Source organism: Aulonocara stuartgranti, assembly GCF_965226115.1.
Source record: "Aulonocara stuartgranti genome assembly, chromosome: 6".
Lineage (NCBI taxonomy): Eukaryota > Metazoa > Chordata > Actinopteri > Cichliformes > Cichlidae > Aulonocara > Aulonocara stuartgranti.
The window spans coordinates 15037854-15054539 of record NC_138944.1 but is presented as its reverse complement, the minus strand read 5'-3'; the positions used below and the strand labels follow the sequence as shown (position 1 = coordinate 15054539).

The 16686-nt window shown below is 42.7% G+C and overlaps 1 protein-coding gene across 2 annotated transcripts in view; it reads left to right on the top strand.

Annotated features, from left to right (window-relative positions):
• pkn1a (protein kinase N1a) overlaps positions 1-15296 on the top strand; it is a 63190-nt gene extending 47894 nt beyond the window's left edge. For both annotated transcript variants that reach the window (XM_082537282.1, XM_082537281.1), the window contains exons 6-23: positions 2071-2216; positions 2951-3164; positions 3267-3461; positions 4080-4189; positions 4293-4436; positions 4671-4746; positions 5344-5479; positions 5742-5868; positions 6697-6776; positions 8210-8285; positions 8713-8804; positions 9083-9259; positions 11134-11196; positions 11877-11953; positions 12587-12729; positions 12910-13017; positions 13203-13283; positions 13483-15296. In XM_082537282.1, the coding sequence (XP_082393408.1) occupies positions 2071-2216; positions 2951-3164; positions 3267-3461; positions 4080-4189; positions 4293-4436; positions 4671-4746; positions 5344-5479; positions 5742-5868; positions 6697-6776; positions 8210-8285; positions 8713-8804; positions 9083-9259; positions 11134-11196; positions 11877-11953; positions 12587-12729; positions 12910-13017; positions 13203-13283; positions 13483-13686 (2249 nt within the window). In that variant the 3' untranslated portion in view covers positions 13687-15296. The remainder of the gene's footprint in view (positions 1-2070; positions 2217-2950; positions 3165-3266; positions 3462-4079; positions 4190-4292; positions 4437-4670; positions 4747-5343; positions 5480-5741; positions 5869-6696; positions 6777-8209; positions 8286-8712; positions 8805-9082; positions 9260-11133; positions 11197-11876; positions 11954-12586; positions 12730-12909; positions 13018-13202; positions 13284-13482) is intronic.
• Positions 15297-16686: the final 1390 nt, after the last annotated feature.

The window sequence follows — 16686 nt, the reverse complement described above, 5'->3', positions numbered from 1 at the left end:
TAATGCATTTAGACATCAAGTTGTGGTCAAAATGAGCTGCTGAAGCTCAAACTGAGCATCTGAATGGGAGAAGAAAGCTGGGGTTTACAGAGAATGTTCTGAAAAGCATAAGTTCTCTGGGTGAAAATGTCTTGTTTAGAGGAATATTCAGATTGCTTTGAGCTAGTAGTAAAATAACAGAAACAACCAAGGTATGCAGAAGAGCATTTCTGAATGCTAACCTTGAACCCAGATGGGCTACAGCAGCAGAAGACTACACTGGGTGCCACTCCCGTCAGCTAAGAACAGGAAACTGAGGCTACAGTTCAGGCTACTCACTAAAACTGGACAGTAGCACATGAGAAATCATTGCTTGGTCTCATGATTCAATTTTTGCTGTACATTTACTTGGTAGGGTCAGAATTTGATGTAAGCAACATGAAAGCATGGATCCATCTTGCCTTGAATCATTGGTTAAGGCTGCTGCTGGTGGTGTAATGGTTTGGGGAAGCAGTAGGTGAGTGTATGTGTGTTGGCTGACAAAATAGCATTTAAATATCAGTGGCTGAAATCTGTTGTCATATCAGTTTTACACCAGTTAAATCTTTCTAAAATGTTAGTTTCTTGTCTTCACTGGAATAAAAGGAGGAATAATTAACAACAAAGCAGGCAAAATGTGAAAAAACAGTACACTGTCTCCATTGGCTGTGATCGTAAAGTGTTATTGTAAACATCTGTGTTGGTATTGACCCAGAATCCAACAGTCTGTGCATCTCTAATTGGATTTTCATGCTCTGATACTGAGCACAAAGGGGTGTGTTATACTAGCAGCAGCTAATGGTTCTCCAGCAGAGTTTAAAATGATGCTGCACAGCCAGATTTGGCTTTTTCTTAAACTACAATTTCAGCTTGAGCTAATGTTCGTGTTTATCAGACTAAATTGATCAACCACCACACACCCCTCCCTTTGTATTTCTTCTCTATTTGATTGTCTCTAACAGCAACCACGGCTGTATATTCTCTGGCTCTGATTCTGTCTCTCTTCTTTAAACCACACACACACACACACACACACACACACCATATCACAGGGCTGTGTGTATGGTGTACACAGACAGTCTCCAGGCACCACACCCGGTGGAGGGGTCATCTAGCAGAGGTCTGGGCTCCAGGCAGAACACCTTATTAGGAGATAAAAGCACCCACTTCGTTCTCCACCCCTACCTCCCTCCTGTCCTTGCTTTCTCTTCTGTCTCCTGCAGTTATTTGAGCAGCTCAGAATTGTAAAAACCATCCATCCTGGTCTTCTGTCCTTCTTCTAAACCAATCTGGTGTTTGAAAGTCAAATGCATCATCTTTGAATGCCATTTGTCCAATTGTCCTTTTCCTTATCACGCTCGCACACCTCCTTCCGGCTCTTCCCATATCTGAGTGCTCTCAGTTTGTTGCCCATCATTTGAAGGCTGTATTGGTGCCATTAAGCTAAGCACTTTGCTCTAATTTGTGCTGTAGGGTGCTGCTCTTATGCTGATTCTCATATCTGGTCTTTTAAGTGAGGGAGCTTGAGCATGTTTTTAGATTTTGAGTTGAAAGCACTGCATCTCATTATAAGACTTTCTGTTTCCCACTAATGTACATTTATGAGGTACTATATTTCTGAGAAAAGCAGAGATGAAGCTACAAATTTAGAGCAGTGTTTTTGCTTTAGTCTTGCTAGCTGTTTTAAAAATGTAAATAGGTGAGAGACTTATTTTGTTTGGTTGCTCTGTTTGCTTTTAGAGCAGGGATATGGGGCTATTTGGAAGGAGAGGCTGGAATTATGCTAAGCACTGCTTGCTGGGGAACAGTCAGAGGCTGCTTACCTCCCTCTAGGCCTCGCTAATGTTTTCTTTGTTCGCCTCTTGTGTAATGCATGACAGGCATTAAGGCATTAACCTAACTTAGTATGCCCAGGGGAGTTCCCTGTAACACGCCATTGGCAAAACAGGAAAGCCTTAACGTAGCTGCCACGCGCGCAGCACAGAGACTGCGTAGGAGATTGCCATCGTGTCGGCTGTGCAGTAATGTTGTTTGCCCCTTTCCTTCACGCAGGTAACCAAGACGTGTGCGGGATGGAGCTGCGTATCGAAGAGCTGAGACATCACTACAGGGTGGAGCATGCTGTTGCTGAGGGGGCCAAAAACGTCCTCAGGCTCCTGGGGGCCAGCAAAGTTCAGGACAAGAAAGCTCTGTCTGAGGTTAGAGCGGATCCTGCTGATGTTTCGCTTTCACACACTTCAAAGCGCACACAGACACGTGTGAGACGGCAGCTGTACCGATGACATCATGCTGACACACACCTGTAGATCTTCTTCAGATCTGCTCCTTTTGTTTTCCGCTATCTCTTACTTCTGAGACTTCAGCTATCTTTGGCTTTGCCTTAGATCCTTCACAAAAATTTGATCTCTTATCAACAGTTTTTTGTTTTTTTTTTGTTTGTTCACCAACATTATGGCATCTTGAGTTGTCTGGGTCTGATATGGTTTCTCGTTATACGTCGAGGAAACTCAGAGCAGGAGTGTCCCGTGATGTCAGATCCCTCGCAGAACAGTTTCAGCTGCTGAACTCTGCAATCTGTTCATAAAAATATTTGAGAGAGCGCCTCACAACAGCAGCTGCCGCGTAACGTGCTGCATTTTACCCCCACAGTGACAATGAACCACTTGTTTTCTCACCACATGCCGTGAGAGTTCTGCCGTTTGAATCCTCACTCGCACGCCTTTACTTACTCTATAAATGAACATAAAAACTCGCTCAAGCCTAACATTGTCTTTCTGCATGCACTTAAAAGCAGCAGGTCACAAAAAATGTGATTAAATTAAGGTGTGCTACTGTGATATGTGTGCACTGAGAAGTAGCATAGGACTTCTTGTTTTTTTATGTCTGTCTGAGAGTTTAAAAGGTAGATATCGTCTGTTTCGATGCTCTGCAGGCACAGTCTCGTCTGAGCGAGGCTTCCCAGCGTTTGGACCTGCTGAGAGATTCTCTTGACCAGCGCCTGGCAGAGCTGCCAGAGGACCATCCAAAGGCCAGCATCATCAAAGAGGAGCTGGTCTTGGCCTCCTCACCTGCTTTCAGCTCCCGCCACGGCGCCCCCTACCTTCAAAACCAGTATACTACCCTCAGCAAGCCATCGCCTCTCACTGGTATGTCATACAGGCTCAGGAGAATCCTACAATATGAAGAAGAAGGTACAGAAGCGAGGAATGCATTCAGGTTGTGCCTACATTGTTTTCCTCTGTCTTCAGGTACATTACAAGTGCAGCTGCTGGGCTGTGTTGGGTTACTAGAGGTGGTCCCAGGGCGCAATAAAGGGACACCTCTCATGCTGCCCTGCTACAGCCCCGGAGACACGCGGTCCTTCATGAGGGGCAGCAAGGGGCTCTACGGACGCAGTGGCTCCGTCAGCGGGAAGACGCCAAGCAAGACAGAGGAGCTCTCCTGTGAGTGACTGTATGAGTGTGCACGTGGTGCGTTTAAGGTTTTCATTTCAGCTTTTTATGTCTTCTTTGTTGGCTGTATTGGCTTTTTTTCCCCTCAACTTTGTCGTGGGTCCCTTTAGGCTCATCAGGTTAGATATTATTTGTCAGGTCGTGACAGATGCTTTAACCTCCTAAGACTTGAACTCCTCCACAACATGCATTTTAATTTCTCTTTGATATTTGGGCATATTGGGACCCGATGAAAGTAAAAACAAAGAATTACCAGATTTTTTTTTTTACCTTATTTTTGTTTTTAAGAAAAATGAGAGCCACATATGAGGATATTTGTTTAAAATTTTGATAGAACAGTTGCAGTAAAATGTCCTCGTAAGTGGATATTAGGCCCATGTAGAGCAAAATTGAGTATTTTGGTCTAAATAACCCAAAATATGATGTCCACATATGTGGACGCCAGGTCCTAGGAGGTTAAAGGCAGTTTGCAAACAGCTTTTTATAAGGTCTTAGTCCTTTTTTCCATATCTCAAAGGAACCTATTGGTCGGCGTTAATTTTTTTTTATTATTTTGTGCATTTTTGGATTCATTAATGAAGGAAATCATTGGTTTGCGTGTGTGTTTAGCTGAGGTGAGTGCGGTGCTGAAGCTGGATAACACAGTGGTGGGTCAGACTGCTTGGAAGACTGTGGGAGAGCAGGCCTGGGACCAGACGTTCACTGTGGAGCTTGAAAGGGTCAGTATACAATCTCCTTCCCACAAACTTGCACGCAGGCACCAAAGAGTTTATTTAAGGCAGCTTTTCTCTCTGTTGATACCGCTGGGTGCCTGCGCTTCAGTCGAGGGAGATGGAGATCGCAGTTTACTGGAAGGACTACCGCTCGCTGTGCGCTCTTAAGTACCTGAAGCTGGAGGAGTTCCTGGACAACCAGAAGCACAGAGTTCAGCTGGAGCTGGAGCCTCAGGGCCTGCTGCTGGCTGAGGTACACACATACCACACACCTGCAAAAAAGAAACAGCGAAATGAATGGCGAATCACTCGTACTCAAACACACACTCAGATGTGCGCGCCCACCCGTGAGCTGCCACATGCACCTGTGCTGGAAAGCGTTGCTTTGATACGTCACACTTGAAAGGCTGTTTCTGAGCGTAAAAATAAAATATGGGTGGGTTTTTTTGGTCGTTTCTTTTCATGTTTTGTTTTGTGTGTTTTCCAGGTGACCTTCTTTAACCCGGTTATTGAGAGAGTCCCGCGCCTGCGGAGGCAGAAGAAAGTCTTTTCTAAGCAACAAGGTGGGGAGCAGACAGAGCAGCGAAGAAACATTACACATTTTCTATTTCTCTTCCATTTTCTACTCAGCAGCCTGAGGGCAGTTTTATATGGAGAAACAGTAAAACTTTAAAAGTTTTATCATGACAGGAAGATGGACACTACCTGCAGTAAAACATACAACTGCTTATGCCATCAGTTCCCTGCTTTTTTTATTTAGACCACAGCACCCTCTAGTGGTGACTATTATTTTTTTTACCTTCATTTCTATAGGAAAGCAAACAGAATATAAAAACTTGAGCTAAACTCTGTAAAGGTCTGGCGTTTTTTTGTCTTATAAAAACATAAACGTGTCTTATAAAAAATATTTTTTTATGATCTTGTAATTGTTAATCTGCCAGTATGTGAAAACTCTTAAATTAACATTATGTTTTTAATGCTGAAATATTATTTCTGTTTTCATCTATGAAATTTCCATTTCCATTTTTAATTTTAACATTTTTTATTAAGATGCTAAATATCAGCATTCCTGAACAGAAACAAAATAGTTTTAGTGGCTGAATGTTATGTTTGATTAATTTCTGACTCTGACTAGATGTGTGTGTTTGTGCATTTTTCAGGCAAGGCGTTCCTCCGGGCTCGTCAGATGAACGTGGATATCGGAACGTGGGTGAGGCTGCTTCGAAACGCCATCCCCACCGTCAACAACTCAGGAACCTACAGTCCCAACGCACAAAGCCTCACACTCAACTCTGGGTGAGACGCATTGAGATATGTACACGCAGGTGCACACGCTTCGGTCTTTCATCGGGAGTGACGTTTGATAACCGTCAGTCAGACTTTGCTATCAAACGTAGCAGCTTTCCTTGAACCTTTTTTCCTTTTGTTTCCAGACAAAGAATAAAGCAAACGATGCCTTCCCAGCCCCGTGTCTAACTACCCTTCTGTGTTGTTCTGTCTGTTTGTCTGTGTTACACGTTGGTCTATTTGTGTGTGTGTGTATTTGTTGGTCTTTCAGGGAGATCTCAGTGGAAAAGTTGAGTCTGGACAGCGACTCTCCAATAAGAGGCGATTACAAGAGAGACATGGACATTAACACTCCAGTGAGACCGATGGAGCGAGAGGAAACCCGGGAGTTAGGGGAGGTGTGTGATGAGGGACGGGGCTTTCCTAACTAAAAAATAAACTAAAAGTTCGAATTGGCAGGGAAAGAAAGGCGTAACAGCATCAAATACAAGTAGTGTTAAGTAATGCAGTTTAAGTAATTTTTAAAAATGTATACATTCTGGGTAAGTTTCGATGAAAGGAGGCAAGTATCAGAGAAAAAATTACAAATAAATAAAATCAAATATTTCCCCATCTTACGTTGTAAGCACACTGTACTTTTCAGGGCTTGGGATGTGTTCTAGTGCCTTAACCTTGTCTAACTCCCAGGTAGCTTGCAGGAGCACAAACACTCCTTTTTTGAACACTGATTGTGAAAGAAAAAATAATTATGTTAGACTTGGCTCCATCATTATAAAGTCACATAAGCCTGTAAATCATTTTAATGACAGGAGATTTAGTTATTAAGTTAATATAATTTTAGGCATTTAACATTTAAATAATGGTCATGTGACATGAGTCTGATTTACAAGAAAATGACTGAAAGAGGAAGAGTTTACGGTATGAGTAAATACTGCAAATATTGCTGCTTTACGTCAGCTCTCCTTCTGATGTGAACAGAGACGTAAAATCGACCCACTCTCTGCTCTGTTACGGTGTCCTTCCTGTTAGCAGCACAGCCACACCTGGATGTAAAGGACTGTGGTCGACCTGGTATATGCGGGGTTTAAAGATTTAAAATCCAGCACAGGGTCAGTCACCATCAGCTCCAGACTGCGTCTCCTGTCTTCCATTTCATGTTGTTTTATAATCTCTGTCTCTGCACGTCTGTTCCTTTTTTGTCTCTTCCCTCGCATGTCCTCCGATAGGACCAACATCTAGTCATCGATCCCCTCTCCCCCCGAGGCCTCGCCCCTGAGTCCCCTGTCCGAACCCATTCAGTTAGCAGGTACACGCACGCACACTCACCGAAACACTTTTACTTCTTTGTTTTCTAAAATGGATTTGTTTGGATTTTAATGATAAATGATGATATATAATAATGAGGATGAAGTTTATCAGACAAAAAAACATTTTGAAATGTGGCAGTAGGAAAAGCACAGGTGGAAATAAAACCAGCCATCATCTGTTTTATGCCGTTTATCTGGGGCTCGGTTGTGAGGGCAGAGAAGCCCAGACCTCTCTCCCCCCAGCCTCCCAGGCCAGCCAAGAGACAATCTCTCCAGCGTATCCTGCGTTTATCACAGGGCCTCCTCCGGTTAGGAAACGTACAGAGGTCGTTTGAGCTGTTTTGGTCTTTCAGTGGATTTGAATTCTTATTACTTTGTCTAAAACACCCAACCAACGACACCTAAATTTTCTAACTGACTTTCTACATCACAATTACTTGTGAATTGTGAAAGATCACGAGCCGGATGAGCAGCTGATCTTTGACTTTCTGGTTAAATCTCACGTCCAAGCCAGAATGTTTCTGGGCTTGAGCCTTTAGACCATACAGGCCTTTTTATGTACAGGTTAATTATGAATTGCTCAATATTTGAATGCAAGTGTGAATGAATGACCCTGACTCTTACCTACCATCTGCTGGTGTTCGCCTCAGCCTCCCTACAACCCTCCAAGCATAAAGGCCTGAAGCTTATGGATGGAGGAAACCCACTACATGTGTTCTGTTTTTTTCCCTGATGTCCTCAAAGCGACATCAGCATGGCGACAGGCTGAGCATTTTTTCTGTGCTCATCGCTACACATCTATCTTTTTTCTGGTTTTAAGAGAGTTACAAATGTAACCAGCTGCATGCACCACTGTCACTTTTTACCCAGCTGTCTAAGCACAGTGGAAGTGGGAGAAACGCTACAGCAAACCTCTGTCACAAGTTTTAAGTGCTGCTGTCCAAGTGTGCACACGTGCAAGTGTGCGTATTAACATTAAAATAATACTATGAGGAATATTTGGTTTCCTGTGCGTGTGTGAGTAAAAGCAGCAGTCAGACAGAGAGTCAGGTACCTGCAGCAGATTACGTCTGTGTACTTTCTGTATCATAGCAACCAAACACTCACCTGGAGGCAAGCCTTTCAAGCGCTCTCAAGCGCTCCCAGCTGGGCGTTTTCAGGAGAGCAGCTGCTGCGTTATTAGCTGTCAAAAATCTTCAGACACCCGAATAAAACAGAATCATTGATGTTTTTGATAAATCCTCTGCTTTTCCTCCTGTTGCAGCTTAAAATGTCTGCTCCCCATTATTACATGTATGTATTAATGTATTATTCAGCTTGTATTATCCACACGTACACAGTCCTTATATGTGTGTCATGTAATATCAGCAGTTGTTACTTTTTGGTGTCTAGTTTAAATGTTCTTCCTCACCGTGCCTGTTGGTTTCTCCAGCAAGCAGAAGAAAGGTCCGCTGTCCCTCCAGGACTTCAGGCTCATTGCTGTTTTGGGTCGTGGACACTTTGGGAAGGTACGATTTCTTTCTAATCCAGAAAAAAAAAAAAACTGGAACAACCGAACCAATTAATAACAACACAAAGAACAAGAGTCTTTTTCTTATTATTCCCTCAAATATACTGAAGGTCACAACAGCAAAAAAGTCCCAGATTAACAGCTTCTCTGTTTGTGGATTCTCACAATGTGACTGTCACAACTACAATCAGGCAAACAAAAATAAAAGACAGTTTGTAAAAAAGAAAGCTTGTTTTCCTTATGCTGTTAGGTGCACATGAAGGCCACATTTTAAGTATTGGTGACTGCAGGGGGAAAGAGAAACCATATCACACGTGGATCCACTGAGAAGTTTTAAAAGCTCTAATAAAAGAAGATTTTTTTTTTTAAAAAAACAATGCTTTATATGTGTTAGAGTTAATCAGAGTGTGTCTATGTGTCTACAGGTGTTATTGTCTGAGTACAAGAAGACCGGCACGATGTATGCCATCAAAGCCCTGAAAAAAGGAGATATCGTTGCTCGGGATGAGGTGGATAGGTGTGTGCTGATGTTTATTCCTCAGCCCTGTGCTTGTGTGATGTGTGGTTGTTGTTTTTAGCCCAGAGATTAAGCGCTCCAGTAGTAGATTTACTCACAGGATTTAATTTGTGTCTTGAATCACTGTGATTACAGTTCATCTGTGGGCTGAGTGTGGGTTTTCTCATAGGCTAAAATAAACACTATCTAATTATGTTTAAATGGCCCTCTAATCTTTTTTTTTTCTCTCCTCCTCTTGCCTCTTCTTCCACTCTTTCCTTCTCTCCTTCCTCCCCTAGTCTGATGTGCGAGAAGCGCATCTTTGAGATCGTCAACATGTCGCACCATCCCTTCCTGATCAACCTGTTTGCGTGCTTCCAGACACCAGAGCACGTGTGTTTTGTTATGGAGTACACAGCAGGAGGCGACCTGATGATGCACATCCACACAGACGTCTTCACAGAGCCACGGGCCGTGTACGTAATAAATGGATTATCCTTGAAGTATTTCCATGCAAATTTTAGGCTTTCCCAGAGATTAGTCCTGATGAATTTAGTCAACCTCAGGGATCAGTTATAAACACTCATTTTATGTAGTAATCGCCCATATGTACATTAAAACACAGAGATTGTAAACAGATCCCTTCTTAAAACATCAGTTACATTAACGAGAATCCGTCAAGCACGATATCTCGACCTTCACCTCAGAGTGGGAGTCAATACTGTTAAATACACCAGTGTTTTTTCCCACTTTTTCCCACAGGGCAAACAAATCAGGGCGCTGTTCATCTGTAGTGAGTGTAGGCTGTCAGTCCACTGTTTACCTCAGCTTTCAATATGTGTGGACTTATATTTACTCTGGAGGAGGCTGTAAAATTTTGTGGAAAGAGTCCGATCGATACGTTGATGAGACGGTGAAGCGATACTGAACTGAGTTGTTGAGGATATCCTGAACTTTTTTGACATTAACAGCTGCTTTTGCCACTGTTAGCCAGTATTAGTGACATTTTCTTTGAAGTGGATCTAACTTTGTCCAACTCTGATACAATATGAGAATTTAGTCGAACTGTTTATCAAAGAGAAAGCGTGATTTTTTTTTTTTTTTTTTTTTAGACATTTGAGCCTAACATTAGCCGGAATAACGTTAGCTTATGCCAACTGTTGTTGTTGTTTAGCCAGAGATAGAAGGGTCACATATATGTAATCTGTTGACAATAACTAACTGTGACAAAGTTGAGAGCAAAAAGCATCTTTGTGCACGTCTTCATGTGTTAGAGCCCTGATTTAAGCTCAGGACATGAGACTTCAGGTGAGGAGGAAGTAAGGGCGGAGAGAGGGCAGTTGTAATGAAAAGAAATTATGAAAAGGAGAAAAAAATGAAAGAGAGGTGAAAAACATATACATGTACAAATATTAAAGGGTCATATTTAGTGTGAAATAGCCGTCTGCGATCTTTAAATTCAAAGTAACTTATGTACCGTGTATGTGGCACGTCTCTTGGCACATAAGCCATACTTACACAAGACATACTAACATGATTTACAGGTACAATACACAATCTGTACCTTTTCTAAATATTCTTAATTACTTAAACATCTTCCAGTACCCTGCTCTGTTTGCACACTACAGCCTGGGTTTGCCATTTTTATCTGTACTTTACTCTTAATAACTGTACAGTACTCTGTTTTTGTAACTTTTGTCCATAATGTAAATATGTTTGTGTGCGTTTCTGTTCTGTGTCCTGTTCTGTTTGTATGTGTGCATTGTTTTTGCTGCTGTTACAACCAATTTTCCCTTGTGGGACAATTAAAGGATTATTCTATTCTATTTTATGATTTGTACATGTGCGCTGCTGAGCATTAGGACAGATGTGAAAACCTTTTAGAGATGCGCTGTATTAGACTGAATGTTTTAAAGGCCTTCCATCCTCCAGAAATCTGTTGAAGTTATGTTTGTTTATTTGTTAGATTTCTGCACAAGTTGAATTTATCCTGGGATTATCATGAGGTCACCAAACTCTCATCAGTGAAGAGAAATGAGGGAGACGCCACAGCATAAGCACACCCACACAGTCTAAAAAGATCCGCTGAAATAAGTGAAGCCATCTGTATGAGGTTTACAGTGGGTGTGCAGGGTCTTTTAAGGACATAATGCCAGAAAACCCTCAGCACTATTACTGCTGTCCCCATACCGAGGAGTTCAACAGCTGGGGAGTAGCTGTTTGTCAGGCCTCAGACAGCAGATTTGGTTACAGTGGCTAGTGGTCTGAAAGCAGTATGTCTGTTATTAATATGAAGTTCCCATTTTATCGCGTCTAACTGGAGGTTGATTTTCTCTGCTTTTGGCTTCAGGTTTTACGCAGCCTGTGTGGTTCTCGGACTTCAGTTCCTCCACGACCATAAGATTGTGTACAGGTGAGTCGAGCCCACACAAACCTCTTAACTGATGTAAAACTGAGCTTTCTTTCACCTCAGGAAGCATCAGACTAATAGAAACGTCAAAGATCGATGTTAAATCGAGCTCTTAATTTCTAAACATTTCTGCCAGCATAGGTTGAAATGTCAGTCTAAGTTTTGCAGTTCAGTTAGAGGACCCAGATACAGCAAATAGGAGCTTCAACAGTGGGAGGTTTATTTTATGAAACTTTACACACTTTGCCTCATTATGGGGCAGGAAAATCCCAAAAGTTAAATAATCCAAAAGAAACCAGAGCAAGGTAAACAGACAGTCTGACAAAGGAAAGAGTGTTTATACACTTGGTGTGACTGACAATCAGCAGGAAACCAAAAACCCCAGAGACACACAAAGGCTGAAACACTTTCAAAATAAAGGCGCAAACAAGGAATAACACAAAACCCGAAGCTGAAAAAATATCAGGTACCACATGCTGGATCATTCAGGGCATCCAGAAGCTGTAGGATTCATCCCCGGGGTACTGAGTGTCGCACCATCAGGCTGACGTTTGCTGTGAGCATTATTGTACAGGCTCAGTTTAGTACAGTCTGCTGGGATTACAGTCAGTTCACAGAGAGAGTTTGTATCTAAATGCTGTACGAAGATACTGATTCTCACCTGCATGTTTTCTCCCTTTCAGAGATCTCAAGCTCGACAACCTGCTGCTAGACACAGATGGTTATGTGAAGATCGCTGACTTTGGACTCTGCAAAGAAGGTGGATCTGTGTATTACTGACAGACGGTCTTTTATTTGTTTTTGTCTTTGCTTCGGGATACAAATTTACTTACAACCGGAAAACAGTGTGATGTTTTTAGTCTGTCAGGGAGCCTGAAAAGCAGGTCAACCGAACCCTGCCTTGAGCTCAGAAACACCATAGGTGACCTATTAGCTTCTCCATATTATCCAACATCTGTTTGTATGGTTACAATGAAGGGTGCCCATATTAAACATGGCCTCAATATCAAATAATAAGGTCAGCATATGAAAAAGCTGCTGTTGCCCAAGCCTTTGTTACAAGGGGTCACCACAGCAGGTATCTCCACATCCCCAATCACGAGAAAGTTGAGGCTGAGGCAGAGGATAGGCTGATGGGCTGCAAAAAAAGCCTCTGTGTAAGATAAATAACCCTCATTTTGAACTGTGAATCATGGAAAATGTCTCCAGTAAAGCAGTTGGAAATTGGCGTAATACCTCCACTCGATTCTGAAATTTAAACAGATGTCGGAATATGAGTGATTAAACAGTACAGAGTGGCAGGTTTTCATCATCTGAAGTTCAGGTAAATTAAGAAGTGATTTTGTTTCTCTTTTAGCTTTCAGAGATCATTTTTTTCGTTTTTTTTCTGCAGGAATGGGTTTTGGTGACCGGACCAGCACCTTCTGTGGGACTCCGGAGTTTTTAGCCCCCGAGGTCCTGACAGACACGTCTTACACCAGAGCCGTAGACTGGTGGGGCCTGGGGGTCCTCATCTATGAAATGCTGGTGGGAGAGGTAAGAGCTAGCCCTCTGTCACTGGTCATGGAGTTATTATAGCCACGTGTTAGTTTGATCTGGTGCCGATTAATTACTCGTGTTCGCTGTAGTTAAATGCTGATTTTGTTTTAAATGACAGAATATCAAAAGTGGATTCAGTGAACTGTGCTTTTGTGTGACCGGTGTATTTTTTTGTAGTCTCCTTTCCCAGGGGATGATGAAGAGGAGGTGTTTGACAGCATTGTGAATGATGAAGTCCGCTACCCACGCTTCCTCTCCACTGAGGCTATTGGCATCATGAGGAGGGTAAAGCAAAAACACACACACACACACATTCGCTCCCTCATGCACACAAACTGTATGTGACAAATGCTGCACTTACACGTGAAACACTGAATCAGTCCGACATCCTCACTTACTCACAGTCAGACAGTTGATGCTTCACTGTTATAGCCACTCGTCATTTCCTATTCTCGTGTGTCTGTGTGCAGCTGTTAAGGAGGAACCCAGAGAGAAGGTTGGGATCTGGTGAGAAGGATGCAGAGGAGGTGAAGAAGCAGCCATTTTTCAGAGTAAGTAGACTTAAAGGTACCTAGGCAACTTGTTGGGGGTGAGAACGCAAGATGGAGATTCGTTAGCAAACACTGAGAGGTGGAAGAGGTTTTTCTCGTGTGTTTACAGCCAGACTGTTATGGTGGTTGTTTCGAAGCCCTTTGAATTGCAGCTTTAATTGCTCTTCTTGCTCTTATTCTTGTCCGTCTCTCCCTCCAGAGCATGGACTGGGAGGCGCTGCTGCAGAAGAAGTTGCCCCCTCCCTTCGTCCCGTCCATCGGCGGCAAAGAAGACGTCAGTAACTTTGACGAGGAGTTCACCACGGAACCTCCGACGCTCACGCCTCCACGTGAGCCCCGTGCGCTCTCCCGCAAAGACCAGGACAGTTTCCGGGACTTTGACTACGTCTCTGACCTCTGCTAGTGGACCCGAAGCCAACAGATCTCGAGGAACGTTGGATTTCGACGACTTCGCGACAGTTTCAGCCGGAGCACAGAGATATGTCTCAAGCTGACTGTCCGTGCTCGTCTGTCGCTTCTTGTTACACTGTGAATGAATGAAACTGAAGACGAAGAGACTGTGTTTTGTGTGTCTGCAGAGTTTTAAAGATCATGGACTGAGCAAATGAAAGCCTGGACAGAAATTAGTTGGGGTTATAATGTTTTATCACAAACAAAGGCCCCCCTTTCCAGTCATTGTACGAAACTGCAGTGGGTTTTGTATCTTGCAGACTTTTAAAAGTCTCTTCCCGTCGTCTTAGACGTCTCGGCAGTCGCCAGTGCAGCTGTGAGAGGAGGAGCTTGCTGTATTTTTGTACTTTTGACTGTTTAGGGGTTGCTCAGTGGCCTCTCATACCAATGCCTTACATTTATACTTGTATTTGTTCCACAGAAAAAAAGCATTTTGTTTTACTTTGTGGCCCTTTGTGTACAGCAGCAGGGCGAGGAGGGATACAGTGTGCTGCAGAAACTCCTCTATGTTTTTGGAAGAGAAAAAAAAGACACTCAGAGCTGATACCCATCAGTCTTTTGACTGCTTTTAGGTGTATTATTAGTTAACTAATGGGTAAAGAACCACTGTCCTGCTTCGCTGCAGTGGACCTTCCTTTGGATGTCCACCAACTACTTTTTAAACTTGGGTTGCTCGGATTTTACAAGAGCAGTTGACTCGTCCTTTTTAGTTGAATGTTTGGGTTTTAGGAAGAATTTGATATAAATGTGTAGCACACACACACACACACACACACACACACATAACCGTCAGCATAAAAGCTTTGAGGAAAACATTTATTATTCCAAAAGCAAAAATCTGAACACTAAACTGTGATGTACAAGTAATAAACTGCTCTTTATGGGTTTGGAGACACGTTCATCCAGTCACCTGAGTGCTACCAGAGTTTTGTGAACATGAAGTAAGTGATTTCCCTCCGAGGCGATTAAATCTTTAATCTCACTGGCTGTAAAAGTTGTTTTAGTGTCTGTTTTCGGCGCTTAAGCCCTGACAGGTTACGCTCTGGCTGCTGCGGTCGCTGTGGCGGTTTCCGAAACTTGTTGATGTCTAAGTACTTGTGGAAACTCTGCGGGGCGCCATAAGCAAAACAAACATGAGCTGCTTTTCCACAGTAGAGCCAATTAGAGAGGCGAGAGCTGGCGTAGACCTCTGGTAATACCTTTGATGATATCTGTAGGAAAACCATGAGCCAACAGTGAAAGCCTGTGTAACACACAAGAGCAGTGGTTTGTTGTTAAGATGTATGTGCGGTGGTGTGGATTTTACCTGTCTTGTGTACAACAGTACAGAACCATGTGAGTATGAGATGACATATTTTATAAAGAAAACCGTGAGTGAATGTGTGTTTATTGTCATCATGGGACGGGGGAAAGGGGCATCTCAAATTCATTTAAATAAAAATAACACAGTAATGTATAGATGGATGCACGTTTAATTTAGTATTTGTGAATGAATGGAGCAGGATGCAGATGGCTACTCACCTGCTGCAGTGATTGAATAAATACTCACCGGCCACTTTATTAGATACGCCTGTTTTACTGCTCATTAACTCAAACATCTAATCAGCCAATCACATGGCAGCAACTACGTGCACTTATGCACCTCTAGACCTCTAGAAGCAGAACGTGCACATCTGTCACTGCAATTTAGAGAATAGTCCAAAAAAGAGGAAATATATAGTGATTTGGCGGTTTTCTGAGTGAAAATGTCTTATTGATGTAAGAGGAGTGAGGTCAGGAAAAAAAGAACCACTTGCTAAATACAAAGTATGTAGAAGAGCATGTCTAAACGTGCAACGTGTTGAACATTAAAGCAGATGGGCTACAGCAGCAGAAGACCACTATGGCTATACGAGCTGAAGTTAGCATGAAAGCATGGGTCCATCCTGACTGTTATCAGTGGTTCAGGCTACTGCTGTGTAATGCTGTGGATTACATTTTAAGACAGTTCTCAAATGGTATTAGCAAGGTGTACCCAATAAAATGGCTGGTGAGCGTATACAGCCCATTATCACAGATTCTGTATCAACATTTTTCAGTACATTCATTCAAACCTGCCAGAGCAGGACTAAAATGAAATTAGAGGATAAATAGTTTATTCTCCTGATGGACAAAGTCAAATTATGTCATTTCTTCTTCTCGTGATATTACATCAGAGAAAAATGCATCAAAAATGTGACTGTAGTGAGCATCTGTTTTAATATGTGAGTCAGAATTTTAGAAGAAAAAAGACTCCTCGTGGCAGTTTTAACCATATCACAGGACTTCAAACAAGACTAGTGAGCAAATCACTTTAACTGGATTCACTGTATTTGCACCAACTCCTGGAGTCTCCCTGACTTTTGACCGGCTGCTAAAGAAGAAAGCATCACCAATGGAAAAACATCAGAACTGGTCCTTAATGGTCGACCTTTCGTGGAAACACGAGTGCCTGGATCCGCAATGATAAGTGCTGATCTGCATCTTATCCTCATGTACTCTCAGCACCATGTAAACAGTAAATTCCAGTAATAATAAATAAATCATTTCACTTCAAATTATCTCAGTAAATGTCCACTACCTGCAGGGAAATTTACCAGATAGAGTTATTTTAACATGTGTGCAACCTTATTGTGTTGCCTTTCCTGGACTGCGCCGTGCACATTGAACAGAACGGCAAACTCAACATCGAAGTTTACCGGAAGCCCACACACACGGACCAGTACCTCCTCTTTGACTCCCATCACCCTCTGGAACACAAACTTGGAGTAATTAGGACCCTACACCACCGGGCAGAACATGTTCCCTCTAAGCCTGAAGGGAAAAAGAAGGAACACACACATGTAAAGGAAGCACTCAAAACCTGCGGCTATCCTAAATGGGCGTTCTTAAAGTCAGCAAAGAGGCACAGAAAAGAAGACCAGACACCAGCGAG